The following is an 18,733-nucleotide window of genomic DNA, read 5'->3' as shown; positions in this document are numbered from 1 at the left end:
ACCTCTATATGGTCAGTGTATAGGGGAATATTGGTCTCTGTATTTAGTGTATTTTTTCAACAACAGTATACTGGTATTATCCAGCCACTATGTGGTGTAATTATAGTGGTCATGGTTTGGTGGGATTATCATTCCTTGTATACAGGTATTATTTTTAATATTGGTTTCAGTATACAGGATTTGGTCAGTAACAGTATGATGCAATAGGAAGCAGGGTGGATCAGCTCACCAGCTGTGTATCCCATTCATGACACTGCAGGTGCACGGCAACACCAGAATTCCGGAAGAAAAGCAGGTAGCCAGCATGGAATAAGTAAAAATTCCCATTTATTGAATAAAATCGATAACACAGGTCAGCAAACAAACATGACGCGTTTCAGGCGTGTACTGCCCTTAGTCATATGACTAAAGGCGGTACACGCCTGAAACGCGTCAGGTTTGTTTGCTGACCTGGGTTATCGATTTTATTCAATAAATGAGAATTTCTACTTATTCCACAATGGCTACCTGCTTCTCTAACAGTATGATGGTAATATGTATAGTGATAGTATCCTTCCCTGTATACTGGTATTATTGGTAATATCGGTCTCAGTATACAGGATTTGGTCAGTAACAGTATGATGGTAATATATATATAGTGATAATATTCCTCCTTGTATACTGGTATTATTGGTAATATTGGTCTCAGTATACAGGATTTGGTTGGTAACAGAATAATGGTAATATATATGTTGATAATATTCCTTCTTGTATACTGGTATTATCAGGATTATTGGTCTCTATATACAGGATTCGGTCAGTAGCAGTATGGTGGTAAAACGCATGGTGATAATATTCCTCCTTGTATTCTGATATTATTGGTAATGCTGGTCTTAGTATACAGGCTTTGGTCAGTATGATGGTAATATGTATTGTGATAATGTTCCTTCTTGTATACTGGTATTATTGATATTACTGGTCTCAGTTTACATGATTTGGTCAGTAACAGTATGATGGTAATATGTATGGTAATAATATTCCTCCTTGTATACGGTATTATTGGTAATATTGGTCCCAGTATACATGATTTGGTCAGTAAAGTATGATGGTTATATGTATGCTTATAACATTTTTCCTTATGTATGGGTATTGGTAATGTATTTCAGAGTAAGTGCGGCTCTCAACTATGTGTGCGCCATTAAGACGCACACACGGTTGGAATAAATGTGGTGGCCCAGTAGGGGAGTTGTTACCCCGTACCCTTGCTGCCCTATCAGGCAGCCTCCCTGCAGTGTCCCCTTTGCCCCCCTTCATCTGTTATACTGTAATTATATATTATCCCCTATGGTATGTCTATAAGAATGTTGTATCTTTAAGAAAGATTAACATGTGATCACCAGTTGTCATGTGAGTTGTCATGTGATTGTTACCCAGGAAATATCAGCGACCAGGTTACTTAAGGGTGACCAATGGGACCCCACCAGAGTCTCCCCCATAAAAGCCCTGGGAGGAGTCTCTTCTCTCTCTCTTAGTTCCAAGTCAAGTTTGCAGCCACAAACTAAAAGTCTACAAGTAAGATAATGTCACAGCTTAGTCTTTCTCCAGTCAAGTCAGTCACTGTCATCTATTGTCAAGTCAACGTGGCTTGCTCTAAATTGTCCAAAACCCACTGCAAGTCCCAGCAAGCCCTTAAGGTCTCTAAAGTCACTGGTCACCTCCGTGGGCCCGGCTACACTGTATAGACCGTACCGCCTGTCACTCAGTAAAGCTACCGCTGTCTGTAACTTTGCATCAGAGTCATTATTGCCCCCGTGCCTAGCCCAGGATCCAGCGGTATACCTTCGGGTGGTATTGAGGATAAAACACGCCCTGGCGTCACGAATACAAGGGGTTAATGCCATCTGCCCCTAGGGTAATTCCATCTGCCCTTCATCTCACACCCCATACCACATAAAGGATGCTGCACCAGCTGGGAACCACTTAGCCCACATAAAATCCTTAGCAGATAGCACCAGGCCCATGGTGCTCTTCTTAAAGGGGAACTACAGTGGGAATTTTTTTTTTTTTTTTTATCAACTGGTTCCAGAAAGTTAAAACAGATTTGTAAATGACTTCTATTTAAAAAATCTTAACCCTTCCGGTACTTATCAGCTGCTGTATACAACAGATATACTACACAGAAATTTGTGAAGTTCTTTCCAGTCTGACCACAGTGCTCTCTGCTGACACCTCTGTCCGTGTCAGTAACTGTCCAGAGTAGGAGAGGTTTGCTATGAGGATTGGCTTTTAATCTGGACAGTTCCTGACACAGACAGAGGTGTCAGCCGAGAGCACTGTGGTCAGACAGAAAAGAACTGCCCAATTTTCTCTGTAGTATACAGCAGCTGATAAGTACTGGAAGGATTAAGATTTTGTAATAGAAGTAATTTACAAATCTGTTTAACTTTCTGGCACCAGTTGATTGTAAAATATTTGTTTTCCACTTGTTTCCACCGGAGTTCCTCTTTAATCTTTCCCTGCCTGTCCATCAGTCACAATGTCCCATCCCATGAGTTCTGTGTAAACAAGGTCTTACAAACTATGGCCCCTTTCACACTATAAATTCATCAGTTTTAAAGACTCGTTATAATGTTCTGTTAACAAAACCATTAAAAACGGCCGTTAAACGACCATTACAAAATCCCATTATAGTCTATGGGATTTTTACATTATCCGTTTTAACCCGTCATAGCTAGAGATGAGCGAACTTACAGTAAATTCGATTCGTCACAAACTTCTCGGCTCGGCAGTTGATGGCTTTTCCTGCATAAATTAGTTCAGTTTTCAGGTGCTCCCATGGGCTGGAAAAGGTGGATACAGTCCTAGGAGACTCTTTCCTAGGAATGTATCCACCTTTTCCAGCCCACCGGAGCACCTGAAGGCTGAACTAATTTACGCAGGATAAGTCATCAACTGCCGAGCCGAGAAGTTCGTGACGAATCGAATTTACTGTAAGTTCACTCATCTCTAGTCATAGCCCGTTATTAATAACGGACATTATTTTGTGATGGGAGAAAGTAACGGGAGAAGTAGTGCATTCCGTTCTTTCTCCCGTCACAAAATAACGTCCGTTATTAATAACGGGCTATGACCGGTTAAAAACGGATAATGCAAAAATCCCATAGACTATAATGGGATTTTGTAACGTCCGTTTTTTAATGGTTTTGTTAACGGAACATTATAAAGGGTCTTTAATTAAAACGGATAATTCTATAGTATGAAAGGGGCCTATACCGTCAGCATAGTAGATACGATCATTTTAGAATTACACCCAAGGGGGATACGTGTTCTCTAAATGCCTATATTCCTGTAACGCAATTTGCATCCGTCCTTAAAACGGGACTGATCTAATATGTCATTACATAAAATAATAGGTTGCCGTAACGATATAATGCATTGGTAAAACTGGAGTTGTAATAATTTAGTGTCGGATCCGTCATTGCAGCAGGATATTGATGTGTTAGCCGGTGACGGCGTCACTCACCGCACTCTCCTGATCTGTATTCCCGCCCCGCAGTTCGCCGTCTTCTCCTCGCTGTGCAGTTTGCAGGCAGACCACGGCTCAGTCACCCACAAGTACTGATTGCATTCATTGTAGCACGGGACGGCCTCATAGACCTGTCAGGAGACACAAAAGTGCGCGGCGTAAACAACACTAATCAGTGTAAACAGCTGTCAGACCCACAAGATGACATTCACAAGCAGCGACTGCCCAATAAATATATGTATTGGCTGTCCGGGCCCTGGTAACTGAATATGTTGTACAAACCTGTCAGCTCTACCGTATTACATACAAATTCTGCTCTCGGCGATAACTATAATTTTCTAGTGTCTAGTTTCTCAACTAGGGAGCCTCTAGCTGTTGCAAAACTACAACTCCCAGCATGCCCGGACAGCCTTCGGCTGTCCGGGCATGCTAGGAGTTGTAGTTTTGCAACAGCTGGAGGCACGCCGGTTGAGAAAATGATTCAGAATGTCCTCTGTGTAATGTTATAAGAATCTGTCTAGAACTAAACTATAGACTCCAAAAAGATCAGGATATATAGTTAAAAGTCTCCCCTCCAGCTACCTATCTGTATACTGCTGCTGCTATCTCTATGGGACCAGGATATATAGTAGTTATAAATCTCCCCTCCAGCTCTTTCTTTATACTGCTGCTGCTGTCTCTATGGGATCAGGATATATAGAAGTTATACACCTCCCCTCCAGCTCTATCTGTATACTGCTGCTGCTATCTCTATGGGACCAGGATATATAGTAGTTATAGATCTCCCCTCCAGCTCTTTCTTTATACTGCTGCTGCCTCTATGGGATCAGGATATATAGTAGTTATACACCTCCCCTCCAGCTCTATCTGTATACTGCTGCTGCTATCTCTATGGGACCAGGATATATAGTAGTTATAGATCTCCCCTCCAGCTCTTTCTTCATACTGCTGCTGCTGTCTCTATGGGATCAGGATATATAGTAGTTATACACCTCCCCTCCAGCTCTATCTGTATACTGCTGCTGCTTTCTCTATCGGATCAGGATATATATAGTAGCTATACACCTCCTCTCCAGCTCTATTTGTATACTGCTGCTATCTCTGTGGAATCAGGATATATAGTCGTTATACACCTCCCTTTCCAGCTCTATCTGTATACTGCTGCAATCACTATGGGATCAGGATATATAGTAGTTATACACTTTTTCTCCAGCTCTTTCTGTATACTGCTGCTATCTCTATGGGATTAGGATATATAGTAGTTATACACCTCTGCTCCAGCTCTATCTGTATACTGCTGCTACTAACTCTATGGTGTCAGGATATATAGTAGTTTTACACCTCCCCTCCAGCTCTATCTGTATACTGCTGCTGCTTTCCCTATCAGATCAGGATATATAGTAGCTATACACCTCCCCTCCAGCTCTATCTGTATACTGCTGCTATCTCTGTGGAATCAGGATATATAGTCGTTATACACCTCCCCTTCCAGTTCTATCTGTATACTGCTGCTGCTATCGCTATGGGATCAGGATACATAGTAGTTATACACCTCCCTCTCCAGCTCTATTTGTATACTGCTGCTATCTCTATGGGATTAGGATATATAGTCGTTATACACCTCCCCTCCAGCTCTATATGGGTAACAATCACATGGTACATTTATTAAATTGTACAATATACAATACATAACCTAATTTACATGGGGGGGGACTGAAGGGGGCCCTGGGGACACTGTCTGACAGGGCAGGGAAAGTACGGGGAAACACCATCCCATACGGGCCATGACATGTGTCTTCACCTGTTGCAAAACTCCTTGCTGGGAGTTGTAGTTTTGCAACAGCCGGAGACACACTGGTTTAGAAACACTAGGATAGGGAAAAAGTGTCTGATTGCAGGGGTCCGACTGGTAGGGCCTCTGGATCGGGGCCTGGCTACTCTCCTGCCTTAGAACAGAGCGGCCCCTTGAAAACTTGCAGAAGTGATGCCCCCATCTAAGCCAGTAATTGGCTGAGCAGATTGTAATTCCCGCATTTGTCTCCGGGGGTGGGGGCTGCTCTGTTCTGAGGACAAGTGAGTAGCCGGGCTGCGGTATGGAGATCATGAGGGGCCCCAATACGGACCCCCCATAATCAGACACTTATCCCCTATCCTGTAGATAAGTGTAGTTACCCAGGCTACCCCTATCCTTCTAGGACTGTGGTACTATAACAAGTGTGTGCACTGGTCCAGTAGAACTCAATCCCCCCCCCCCCAAAAAAAAAAAAGCCCCAAAAAACGTGCGCACAGCATCAGCAGGTTGTTCCTGTAAAATGTCGCACTATTCCTCCATGGCGCAGTATCCCGCTATTTCCCAGCCCACTCCTATGTTTCATGTACCTACATTTTTAAAGGGGTACTCTGGTGGAAAACATTTTTTTTATCAACTAGTGCCAGAAAGATAAACAGATTCGTAAATGACTTAAAAATCTTAATCCTTCCAGTACTCATCAGCTGCTGTATGCTCCACAGGAAGTTCTTTTTGAATTTCCTTTCTGTCTGACCACAGTGCTCTCTGCTGACACCTCTGTCCATGTCAGGAACTGTCCAGAGCAGGATAGGTTTGCTATGGGGATTTGCTCCTGCTCTGGACAGTTCCTGACATGAACAGAGGTGTCAGCAGAGAGCACTGTGGTCAGACAGAAAGGAAATTCAAAAAGAAAAGAACTTCCTGTGGAGCATACAGCAGCTGATAAGTACTGGAAGGATTAAGATTCTTAAATAGAAGTAATTTACAAATCTGTTTAACTTTTTGGCACCAGTTGATTAAAAAAAAAAAAAGTTTTCCACCAGAGTACTCTTTGAAGACTCTCAAAGCTTTCCTCTAAACAAGCGTATTTATTGAGTGAGAAGTTCCCCGTTTACTTTGTCAGCCGTACGAAGTTGATTTACAGCGCGAACGAAAAGAAGTTTAAATTGACAGACTCCAAGGAAACGTTCTCCCGTACAACATTCGGCCTTAAATGTCATCTCATTGTATTTCATTTGACAGAAACTCAAAACAAGAGACAGTCTGCCGAGACAAAACTAATCATTTCTTGTAGATATCAGAGGCCGGGAAAAGCTGGAATCAAACGGAAGATTTACATATTTTACATTCCGGTCCCATCGAATGTGTGAAATCTATTTGAGATAGTTGGATTTGGCGGGAGGCGTCGTTAAGGTTTGGGCTCTTTGAAGCTCGGTTCGGCAATAACAAGTATCTTTAACACTTCAACATCAATTATAAACACGCGAGGCCCGGCCGGCTTCTAATCCTCATCCTCAGTCATCTGATTGAAGCACAAATCCAGAGTTATAATTGTCTATGGGGCTGGCTGGATACTTACACTTAGGGTCTATTCACACGGCGAAATTTTCGCTTGCGGAATTCCGCCTCAAATTAAGGGGGTTATCCAGGAAAAAACTATATATATATATATATATCAACTGGCTCCAGAAAGTTAAACAGATTTGTAAATTACTTCTATTAAAAAAATCTTAATCCTTTCAGTACTTATGAGCTTCTGAAGTTTAGGTTGTTCTTTTCTGTCTAAGTCATCTCTGATGACACGTGTCTCGGGAACCGCCCAGTTTAGAAGCAAATCCCCATAGCAAACCTCTTCTAAACTGGGCGTTTACTGAGACACGTGTCAGAGAGCACTTAGACAGAAAAGAACAACCTTAACTTCAGAAGGTCATAAGTACTGAAAGGATTAAGATTTTTTTTAATAGAAGTAATTTACAAATCTGTTTAACTTTCTGGAGCCAGTTAATATATAAAAAAAAGTGTTTTTTTTCCCCCTGAAATACCCCTTTAAAGCCCATAGACTTCTATGGGATTCCGCACTCCCATTCACACTTCTGAAATTCCGCAATCAGAATTTCAGAAGTGTGAATGGGAGTGCGGAATCCCATAGAAGTCTATGGGCTTTAATTTGAGGCGGAATCCCGCGTGTGCGGAAATTTCGCCATGTGAATAGACCCTTAAAGGGGTTATGAAGTGTCTGCAAAAAAAAAATAATGTGGTGCTGGAGCGAGGAAAAATTGAAAAAAAAACAACTCATTTTCTTTTGCTTCCGAGATGAGCGCTCAATGCAGGACCTGCTCACACAGTCAATCACTGGCTGAAACAGGACACCACTGCAGCCAGTCATTGGCTGAACCTGCAGGTCCTGCACTGAGCGCTCGTCTCAGGAGCAGGGAGAAGAGAAAGGATTGTGGGGACTGGAGGGAGCCAAATATTTAAAAGGGCATTCTCAATAAAAAAAATGTTGCTATTGCACTCCTTATGGTAAATAAAACATCTTTCTAATGTACTTTGTTTAAAAAAAAATAAAAAATGAAGTTGTCTATGTTTTAATTGTGTTTAAAAAAGCTGCCACTAGGTGTCTCCCTGCTTGTCCAGAGCACATTTCCCCCCATCTCTTGCACAGACTTTGGACTCCTGCTGGCCTGGCAGAAGTCCAAAAACAGGAAATGCAGTCTGGAGTGCTGAGGGGGGGGGGTTGCAGCCTTAGCCAATCATAGCTCATCTCACAATGAAATAGCAGAGTGAGGGAGGAAGTTCTCCCCTGTATGGCTTCAGATGATATCACGCCTGCTGGGGAACGCCCCTTCCCAGTCTGTGTATCTGAGAGTGAGCAGAAAATACAGAGCAATATCAAGGTAGAAAACTAAAAAAGAATAAAAATAAAGGCAGGGGGTGGTTTAAGTATAGGACAAACCCCAGGCCTATATTATTTTTTAGAAAACACTGGATAACCTCTTAAATACGAAACCTTTATTGATGCAGGGTTGTTTTGGCGTTAATGACCAAGCCAATTAAATTTTTTTCATTTTTGTTTTTTTCCTCCTCGTCTTTTAAAATTCATAACTCTTTTGATATTCCATCTATAGACCTATATGAGGGCATTTTTTTAATTTTTTCATACGAGACACATTTTACTTTTTGATGACATCTTTCATTTTACCACTAAATCCATGGTGAGGCCAAAACGAAATTATTTGTGGGGCAAAACTAAAATAAAAAAAGACATTTTTCAATATTTATAACTTTTTTGTAAGAAAATGAGTATGCTTTAAATTGTCGTCTTTTGACCCCTTTAATTTATATTTTTGTTTTAATGGGACTTTTTTTTATCACTTTTAATTCATTGTATTTCTTGTATTCTTCATATGGCGATACTACATATGTTTATTTTTAATAACTTTTTTTAATTTGATGGAAAAGGGGGATGATTTCAACTTTTTTTAAAATTAGTTTTCCCTACTTTTTAGTCTCCATAGGAAACTTTTACATACAGACATTCGACTGCATACACTGTTTGATGCTGTACCATAGGTTTAGCATTGATCAGTGTTATCGGCACTCCATTACTACAGGCTGCTGAGGCTGCCTGTATTACTGGAATGATGATAGGACCGGACAGAGGCACATAACTGATCCTCGGCTGTCATCCTAGCTGATTGGGGCGCGCGATTATCCCGACACCAGGAAATTTATCCTTTAGATCCCAGGATCCATTTTCATCGCATGATTTAAAGGGTTAATGGCGGGCATCTGCACGATCGCTGCAGCCTGGAATTAGAGGTTAGTCCCGTCTGCCATTTCTCCCATATTGAAAGCGAGTGAAACTCCTGCGCTCGCTACAAAGACTGAAAATGAGTAATGGCGTAAATGTACATCAATTCCCAATAACATCATAGGGCTGGAAAGAGTTAAAGACCCCATCAAAACTTTGGTCTATGGTCATTCATTTGGCTGCACTATTCAAGGACATGCAGTCTTTATTAAGCCACAAACAGTATTAAAGGGGTACTCCACCCCTAGAAATCTTATCCCCCATCCAAAGGATAGGGGATAAGATGTCTGATCGCGGGGGTCCCGCCGATGGGGACCCCACAATATAGCATGCGGCACCCACCTGTTTCTACTCCGGAAGTGCTGGAGGGTCTGGGTCCTGACCACGGGAACGGAAGTTAGTGACTTCTCGACTCCGCCCCCGTGTGATGTGACGCCCCGTCCCCTCAATGCAAGTCTATGGGAGGGGGTGTGATGGCCAGAGTCATGACGTTACTTTTGTTTTATACACCTCTTTATACAGCTCTGGTATTTTAGATTTTCAGCTGATTTTTCTGTGGTGCTAATGCTCAAATGTTGCAGACTGAACAAAATCGCCTACAAAATCCCATTACTGTCCATGTAAAAGTCTCTACTGACTGAATAGCCATTAAAATGTCTCTAAAATGTCACTATCCACTATAAAGTCGCTAAAAATAAAGTGGGAGAATAAAGTCTTCACTAAACAGTCACAAAAAAGCAAGAAAGCTAGAAAAGTCAACCGAAACTGTTGTAAACCACCAGTTCTACAAAAAAGTCTACAGAAACTCCATATAACAATGCAGGGAAAGCATTTGATAAATAAGTCCCGGTACACCTTCAGACAACCAAAAATAATGATGTAAAAAAAAAGGTTCAGCCACACCAACATTAAAAAATCTCCCATATCTGCCATCATTGGTGCGGGGTGCTACATCATGGCACTGCAGCAAGTGCCTCTAGGAGCAGGTGGATGCAGTCCAGACAGGTGTTTGTGAGCAGTGATGCATTCAATTGACTGTATGCATCGCTGCTCACTTTACCTTCACCAGTATTGTGTGAATTAGCATTCAGTACCTACAAGAGCAAGGGAGTCTCGGCCCTTATACATAGTTTCCTTGGCAGGCTATGCTGGCAGCTTACAGTATATAAGTACATAAGTTAGTCCAACCCCCAAGGCGCCGGGCGTATGTTTGTATGATGTGTGTATGTTTGATAGATGTGTGTAAGCTAGACGTGTGTATATGTATCATACATCTATCATACATGCATCTATCATACACGCACATATCATAACCATACATCTACCATGCATACACAAGTCTCATACACATCTATCATACATAAATACATATACTGTTCATCAATGTGGGGGGACAGGAGGTGATTTGGTATGGGTCTGACTTTGGGGTCTGGAGAGGTTGGCAGGAGAGCCTAGATCAGAATTCTGGGGTCTGGGGAGGGGGCAGAGGAGCCTGGAGAGGAATTAGTGGTCTAGGGAGGGGGGAAGAGGAGCATGTAGGAGGACTTATGGGTCTGGGAGGAAAGGGGGGTTGGAACAGAGGAGCCAGGAGGAGGACAGAGGGGTATAGAGGAGGACAGAGGGGTCTGGAGGAGGACAGGAGTGATTCAGCCAAACTGAGAAGAAACAGTGTATAACAGTATTAGAATTATTATTATGGAGGGATTATTATATTTGGAAGGTAGTGTGTGGCAGGGTTATATTCAGAGGGTACAGCATATCTCATGGTTATTTTTGAGGGTTTATATTCAGGGGCACAGTGTGTGGAAGTATTATTATATTCAGGGGTACAGTGGGTGGCAGTATTACGTTCATGGGCACCGTGTGGGAGTATTATATTCAGAGGGTATGGTGTGTGGTAGTATTATATTCAGAGAGCACAGTGTGTGGCAGGATTATATTCAGGGGTAACAGTAGGTGGCAATATTTTATTCAGGGGGAACAAGAGGTGGCAATTTTATATTCAGGGGGAACAGTAGGTTGCAGTATTATATTCAGGGGGTACAGTGGATGGCAGTATTATATGCAGGAGGTACAGTGTATGGTAGTTTTATATTCAGGGGATACAGTGTGTGGCAGTATTAAATTCAGGGGATACAGTGTGTGGCAGTATTATATTCAGAGGGTACAGTGTGTGGCAGTATTATATTCAGGGGATACAGTGTGTGGCAGTATTATATTCAGAGGGTACAGTGTGTGGCTGTATTATATTCAGGGGATACAGTGTGTGGCAGTATTAAATTCAGGGGATACAGTGTGTGATAGTATTATATTCAGGGGATACAGTGTGTGGCAGTATTATATTCAGGGGGTACAGTAGATGGCAGTATTATATTCAGGGGGTGCAGTGGGTGGCAGTATTACATTCAAGGAGTACAGTGGATGGTCGTTTTATATTCAGGGGATAAAGTGTGTGGCAGTATTATATTCAGGGGGTGCAGTATTTAGCAGGATAATAATTATTATTTTCTTCATACAGAGGATGAGGATCTACTGACAAAGTGAGAACCTATTATGTCCAGGCGTCAGACTCTGCAGAGAAGATGGAGCTGGAAGAAGTCCTGACGTCTGGACCAGATGAAGAAGAAAAGAAAAGACAACAGAGAAGACGTCATTCAGGTCACTGATATCATTGTGTTTTCTCCTGACTGTCCCATCAGAGCTGGAGTCACTTGTTAGTTCTGCAGTGATGATGGGTGATGCAGTACCCTAATCTGTGGTTCTCCATCTGTTGCAAAACTACAACTCCCATAATGCCTGAGGATCTCCAGACATAATGGGAGTTATAGCTTTATAACAGCTGGAGAACAACTGGAACCAAGGTGATATGTGGGGGTCCCAGCAGTTGGACCCACAGTAGAAAAATGGGCTGCTTATTCTTAAATGCCTGGGCATATGTTTCGTCTGTCCGGCCCTGCCTGTCAGTCACTTATATTGTTGTGTATTCTCCTGACTGTGTCCCATCAGTGCTGTAGTCATTGATATCTTTGAGCAGCCGAATAAAGGGTCACCCGGGATTGGGGAAGCGGGTCGTCAGGTGATAGGGGGGCCATGGGCAAATTTTTGCACCGGGGCCCTGTGGTTTCTAGCTACGCCCCTGAGTGTGCATGTACCTATTTATAACAAATTATCTGAAGAGTAATAAATATATATAAGGAACAAATATATCGATTGTATAAAAATATTAATGAGAGAAATAAAATCACTGAGTGACCGCTGCTATTGTTAGTGTAGGAACCCTATCTGAAGTTAGGAGAAGGATAAATAAATGAATACTGGCTGATAGCTGTATATATAGCTGTATACTAGGGGATGGTCAGCAGATGATATCTGCAACTTCATTAAAGGGGTACTCCGCTGCTCAGCATGGGAAGAAACTGTTCTGAACGTTGGAGCCGGCCCCGGGAGCTCGTGACGTCACGCGCTGCCCCCTCAATGCAAGTCTCTGGGAGGGGGCGTGACGGCTGTCACACCCCCTCCCATAGACTTGTATTGAGGGGGCGGGCGTGACATCATGAGGGGAGGGGCTATGACGTCACAAGCTCCCGTCGCCTGCTCCAGCGTTCGGAACAGTTTGTTCCAAACGCTGAGCAGCGGAGTACCCCTTTAAGACCCACTGGATTGAGACAGTCCATCTTGTAAATCCAAAAGGATTCTCAATACTCAACTTTTTCAAATCTGTTGTGTGTATCCTGAGAAATGTGTTTAATGGCAGTTAGGGAGAAGACTGAAAAGTCCTTGTTGCGTGCCACTGTGGCAGGTCGGGATACACTATGATTCATAAAGCCATTTTGCACGTTAGAGCTATGTTTGTTCATTCTTGCATATTGCATCTTGCATGGACACTCTAACAGGTAGATTACGTAGCTACTAGAGCAGTCGATTCTGGACTTAATGGAAAACGATTCTCCTGTGGTTTCGCTCATGAAGGTGTAGGTGGCGTTTTTGATGTTTTTACAGCATTTACAGCTTTTGTTGCCACATTTAAACGTGCCAGGTTTCAAATTTTTTACTGTAAGTTGTCCAGCTTTGTCTTTTAGTTGGCTAGGAGCCAATGAATTTTTGAGGGTTTTGGCTCTCCTATATGTGACCAAAGGTTGTTTGGGTATTTGGTCTTTCAAAATGGGGTCTTGAAGGAGGATGTTCCAATGTTTTTTAAATACATTACCGACCGTATTGTGAGAAGTGGAATAGGTGGGGATGAAGTTGTGCTTAAAGTGTTCTGCATACGTCTGGTTGCTGGTATTTTCATCACTGGGTTTTGGGGAAGAAGAATCGGTCTGGTGGTTTGGGTTGCGGGCATTCGCAAGGGGCCGTTTATATGCTGCCTTGATAATCCCGCTGGGGTAGCCCTTTTCTATAAGTCTTTTGGATATGATTTTACTTTGTATTTTGTAGTCTTTTGTTTTGGTGCAGTTCCTTCTAAGACGATGGAATTGTCCATATGACAGGTTGAGTTTCCATTTTCTGAAATGGCAACTGTTATAAGACAGGAGGCTGTTACAGTCCACTGGTTTAAAATAAGTTTTGGTGATGACCTTATTTCCTTCACTTAACCCCTTGGGACGGAGCCCATTTTCACCTCTAGAACGAAGCCCTTTTTTGCAAATCTGACCACTGTCACTTTAAACATTAATAACTCTGGAATGCTTTTAGTTATCATTCTGATTCCGAGACAGTTTTTTCGTGACATATTCTACTTTAACATAGTGGTAAATTTTTGTGGTAACTTGCATCCTTTCTTGGTGAAAAATCCCAAAATTTGATGAAAAAATTTTAAATTTTGCATTTTTCTAACTTTGAAGCTGTCTGCTTGTAAGGAAAATGGATATTCCAAATATTTTTTTTTTTTTGGATTCACATATACAATATGTCTACTTTATGATTGCATCATAAAATTGACGAGTTTTCACTTTTGGAAGACACCAGAGGGCTTCAAAGTTAAGCAGCAATTTTCCAATTTTTCACAAAATTTTCAAACTCACAATTTTTCAGGGACCAGTTCAGGTTTGAAGTGGATTTGAAGGGTCTTCATATTAGAAATACCCCATAAATGACCCCATTATAAAAACTGCACCCCACAAAGTATTCAAAATGACATTCAGTAAATGTTTTAACCCTTTAGGTGTTTCACAGGAAAAGCAGCAAAGTGAAGGAGAAAATTCAAAATCTTCATTTTTTACACTCGCATGTTCTTGTAGACCCAATTTTTGAATTTTTACAAGGGGTAAAAGGAGAAAATGTATTCTTATATTTGTAGCCCAATTTCTCTCGAGTAAGGACATACCTCATATGTCTATGTAAATTGTTCGGCGGGCGCATTAGAGGGCTCAGAAGGGAAGGAGCGACAAGGGGATTTTAGCGAGTACGTTTTTCTGAAATGGTTTTTGGGGGGCATGTCGCATTTAGGAAGCCCCTATGGTGCCAGAACAGCAAAAAAAACACATGGCATACCATTTTGGAAACTAGACCCCTTGAGGAACATAACAAGGAATAAAGTGAGCCTTAATACCCCACAGGTGTTTCACGACTATTGCATATGTAAAAAAAAAAATTCACTAAAATGTTGGTTTTCCCCCAAATTTCACATTTTTAAAGGGTTAATAGCAGAAAAGACCCCCCAAAATTTTTAACCCCATCTCTTCTGAGTATGGAGGTACCCCATAAGTGGACCTGAAGTGCACTGCGGACGAACTACAATGCTCAGAAGAGAAGGAGTCATATTTGGCTTTTTGAGAGCAAATTTTGCTCGGGGGGCATGTTGCATTTAGGAAGCCCCTATGGTGCCAGAACAGCAAAAAAAAAAACACATGGCATACCATTTTGGAAACTAGACCCCTTGAGGAACGTAACAAGGGATAAAGTGAGCCTTAATACCCCACAGGTGTTTCACAACTTTTGCATATGTAAAAAAAAAAAAATGTTTTCACTAAAATGTGGGTTTCCCCCCAAATTTCACATTTTTGCAAGGGTTAATAGCAGAAAAGACCCCTCAAAATTTTTAACCCCATCTCTTCTGAGTATGGAGGTACCCCATAAGTGGACCTGAAGTGCACTGCGGGCGAACTACAATGCTCAGAAGAGAAGGCGTCATATTTGGCTTTTTGAGAGCAAATTTTGCTCAGGGGGCATGTCGCATTTAGGAAGCCCCTATGGTGCCAGAACAGCAAAAAAAAAACACATGGCATACCATTTTGGAAACTAGACCCCTTGAGGAACGTAACAAGGGATAAAGTGAGCCTTAATACCCCACAGGTGTTTCACGACTTTTGCATATGTAAAAAAAAAAATAAAATGTTTTCACTAAAATATGGGTTTCCCCCCAAATTTCACATTTTTGCAAGGGTTAATAGCAGAAAAGACCCCCCAAAATTTTTAACCCCATCTCTTCTGAGTATGGAGGTACCCCATAAGTGGACCTGAAGTGCACTGCGGGCAAACTACAATGCTCAGAAGAGAAGGCGTCATATTTGGCTTTTTGAGAGCAAATTTTGCTCGGGGGGGCATGTCGCATTTAGGAAGCCCCTATGGTGCCAAAACAGCAAAATAACCCCCACATGGCATACCATTTTGGAAACTAGACCCCTCACGGAATGTAATAAGGGGTGCAGTGAACATTTACCCCCCACTGGTGTCTGACAGATCTTTGGAACAGTGGGCTGTGCAAAATTTTTCATTTTCACGGACCACTGTTCCAAAGATCCGTCAGACACCAGTGGGGTGTAAATTCTCACTGCACCCCTTATTACATTCCATGAGGGGTGTAGTTTCCAAAATGGGGTCAGATGTGGGTGTGTTTTTTTTTTTTTTTTCGTTTGTCAGAACCGCTGTAACAATCAGCCACCCCTGTGCAAATCACCTCAAATGTACATGGTGCACTCTCCCTTCTGGGCCTTGTTGTGCGCCCCCAGAGCACTTTGCGCCCACATATGGGGTATCTCCGTACTCGGGAGAAATTGCGTTACAAATTTTGGGGGGCGTTTTTCCCTTTTACCTCTTGTGAAAATGAAAAGTATAGGGCAACACCAGCATGTTAGTGTAAAAATTATTTTTTTACACTAACATGCTGGTATAGACCCCAACTGTTCCTTTTCATAAGGGGTAAAAGGAGAAAAAGCCCCCCAAAATTTGTTAGGCAATTTCTCCCGAGTACGGTGATACCCCATATGTGATATGAGATATTTGAGGCCTGAATTAGGGACTTGCATAGGGGTGGACATAGGGGTATTCTATGCCAGTGATTTCCAAACAGGGTGCCTCCAGCTGTTGCTAAACTCCCAGCATGCTTGGACAGTCAATTGCTGTCCAGAAATGCTGGGAGTTTTTGTTTTGCAACAGCTGGAGGCTCCATCTTAGAAACACTGCCATACAATACGTTTTTCATTTTTATTGGGGAAGGGGGGGTGGTAGGGGGGGCAGTGTACGTGTGTATATGTAGTGTTTTACTCTTTATTTTATGTTAGTGTAGTGTTTTTAGGTTACATTCACACTGGCGGCGGATTACACTGAGTTTCCCGCTAGGAGTTTGAGCTGCGGCGAAAAATTTCCCGCAGCTCAAATTTGTAATTTGAACTCACTGTAATCTGCCGCCAGTGTGAATGTAGCCTGTACATTCACACGGGAGGGGGGGTCAAAACTACAACTCCCAGCATGCACTGACAGACCATGCATGCTGGGAGTTGTAGTTTTGCAACAGCTGGAGGCACACTGGCTGGAAAACCTTGAGTTAGGTTCTATGACCTAACTCAGTATTTTCCAACCAGTGTGCCTCCAGCTGTTGCAAAACTACAACTCCCAGCATGTACTGATTGCGGAAGGGCATGCTGGGAGATGTAGTTATGCATTGGCTGGAGGCACGCAAGTACAACTCCCAGCATTGCAAGACAGCCTTATGCTGTTCCTGAATGCTTGGAGTTGTAGTTTTGCAAGATTTAGAGGGGTTCAAGTTGTAAATCACTGTCCAGTGGTCTCAAAACTGTGGCCCTCCAGATGTTGCAAAACTACAACTCGCAGCATGCCCAGACAGCAAACTGCTGTCTGGGCATGCTGAGAGTTGTAGTTTTGCAACATCTGGAGGGCTACAGTTTGAGACCACTTAGTGATCTACAACCTGAACCCCTCTAAATATTGCAAAACTACAAGTCCCAGCATGCCCACACAGCAAACAGCTGTCTGGGCATGCTGGGAGTTGTAGTTTTGCAACATCTGGAGGGCCACGGTTTAGAGACCACTGTAAACTGTGGCCCTCCGGATGTTGCTAGGCAACAACTCACCTAGCAGGACCCGGAAGTATTGCTGCCGCCGCCGCACGTGGGGGAGGATCGCGAACGGGGATCCGGGATCCAGGTAGGGACCTTTGGAGTCGACCTTCCCTGGACGGTTCCCCCGTTTTGCCCGGACACCGATAGGTGGGCAAAGCGGGGGAACCGAACTTTAACCCCCCCTCCCCCGGTCTGCTATCGGTCGGTCGCTCGGCCGACCAATAGCAGGGATAGGAGGGGTGGCACCCCATCCACCAAACTCCTATCCCTTTAGGGGATCGAGGGTGTCTCGGACACCCCCGATCCCTCTTATTTTCCGGGTCACCGGGTCACCAGTGAGCCGTATGACCCGGAATCGCGCAGATCGCAGGTCTGAATTGACCTGCGATTTGCGCGCATCGCGGTCATGGGGGGGTCTCAGGACCCCCCTCGGCGATGTGCCGGGATGCCTGCTGTTAGATAACAGCAGTCATCCCGGCCCGATCACCGCTACCGGTGACGCGGCGCTCCCGGAACCCCGCAACGTACATGTACGTCGCCGCGTGGCAAGTGACACTTCGCGGCGCCGTACATGTACGTCGCTCGTCGTGAAGGGGTTAAAAGTTCCAAATCCAAGTATTCTATAGCTGTTTTGCAGCATTTCCCAGTGAGCGTGATATTATGGTTGTTTGTATTTAGATATTGTGTGAAATTTTCAAACTCCTCTTCTGTGCCGTCCCATGTGAATATCAGATTGCCAAAATACTGTTTGGTGGATCACGCTGTGAACCCGACTTCCTGACAGTTGCTACAGTCTCCAATTATGCTTACCCTTTCGGATCCACTTCTGGCTTTGGCTCTAAAAACTGCATGTATGATTACAGTCTCCAGAGCAGTGTTTCCTAACCAGGGTGCCTCCAGTTACTGCAAAACTACAACTCCCAGTATGGGCAGACAACCCTTTGGCAAAAAGAAGTGCAACATTTGACACAAAAAAGTGTACAAGGATGCGGTCCATTGCAAGCTCGTCTCCAAAAGGTGAGAGGCCCCTATAAACCATTCCCTTCCCCTCTAGGCCAGAAGGCACCTGCAAGGGTCTGGAATCAATGTCCCACCCTTCATGGAAGCTTAGGGGGAATAATCTTGATCCCTGCATTAACCTGGGTCTTAAAAAAGTGTCATCCCGAGAGCCACACTGGTTGGAATTAGTGTTGAGCAGCAGGGGCCATATTCGAATTTGTGATATTTCGCGAATATATGGACGAATAATCGTCCCATGTTCACAAAATTTGCATATTCGCTATGTACAGTCTCTTTTTTTTTTTCCATGCAGAAATTCGCATAGT

The 18,733-nt window shown here is 43.1% G+C and overlaps 1 protein-coding gene across 7 annotated transcripts in view; it reads right to left on the bottom strand.

The window, feature by feature from the left end:
- Positions 1-18,733, bottom strand: part of THSD7B (thrombospondin type 1 domain containing 7B) — a 567,277-nt gene that overhangs the window by 142,504 nt on the left and 406,040 nt on the right. For all 7 annotated transcript variants that reach the window (XM_056535831.1, XM_056535826.1, XM_056535830.1 and 4 more), the window contains one exon: positions 3,503-3,636. In XM_056535831.1, coding sequence (XP_056391806.1) covers positions 3,503-3,636 — 134 coding nt within the window. The remainder of the gene's footprint in view (positions 1-3,502; positions 3,637-18,733) is intronic.

Source organism: Hyla sarda, chromosome 8, assembly GCF_029499605.1.
Source record: "Hyla sarda isolate aHylSar1 chromosome 8, aHylSar1.hap1, whole genome shotgun sequence".
In the NCBI taxonomy this organism is placed as follows: domain Eukaryota; kingdom Metazoa; phylum Chordata; class Amphibia; order Anura; family Hylidae; genus Hyla; species Hyla sarda.
This window is presented reverse-complemented; position numbering and strand designations above follow the sequence as displayed.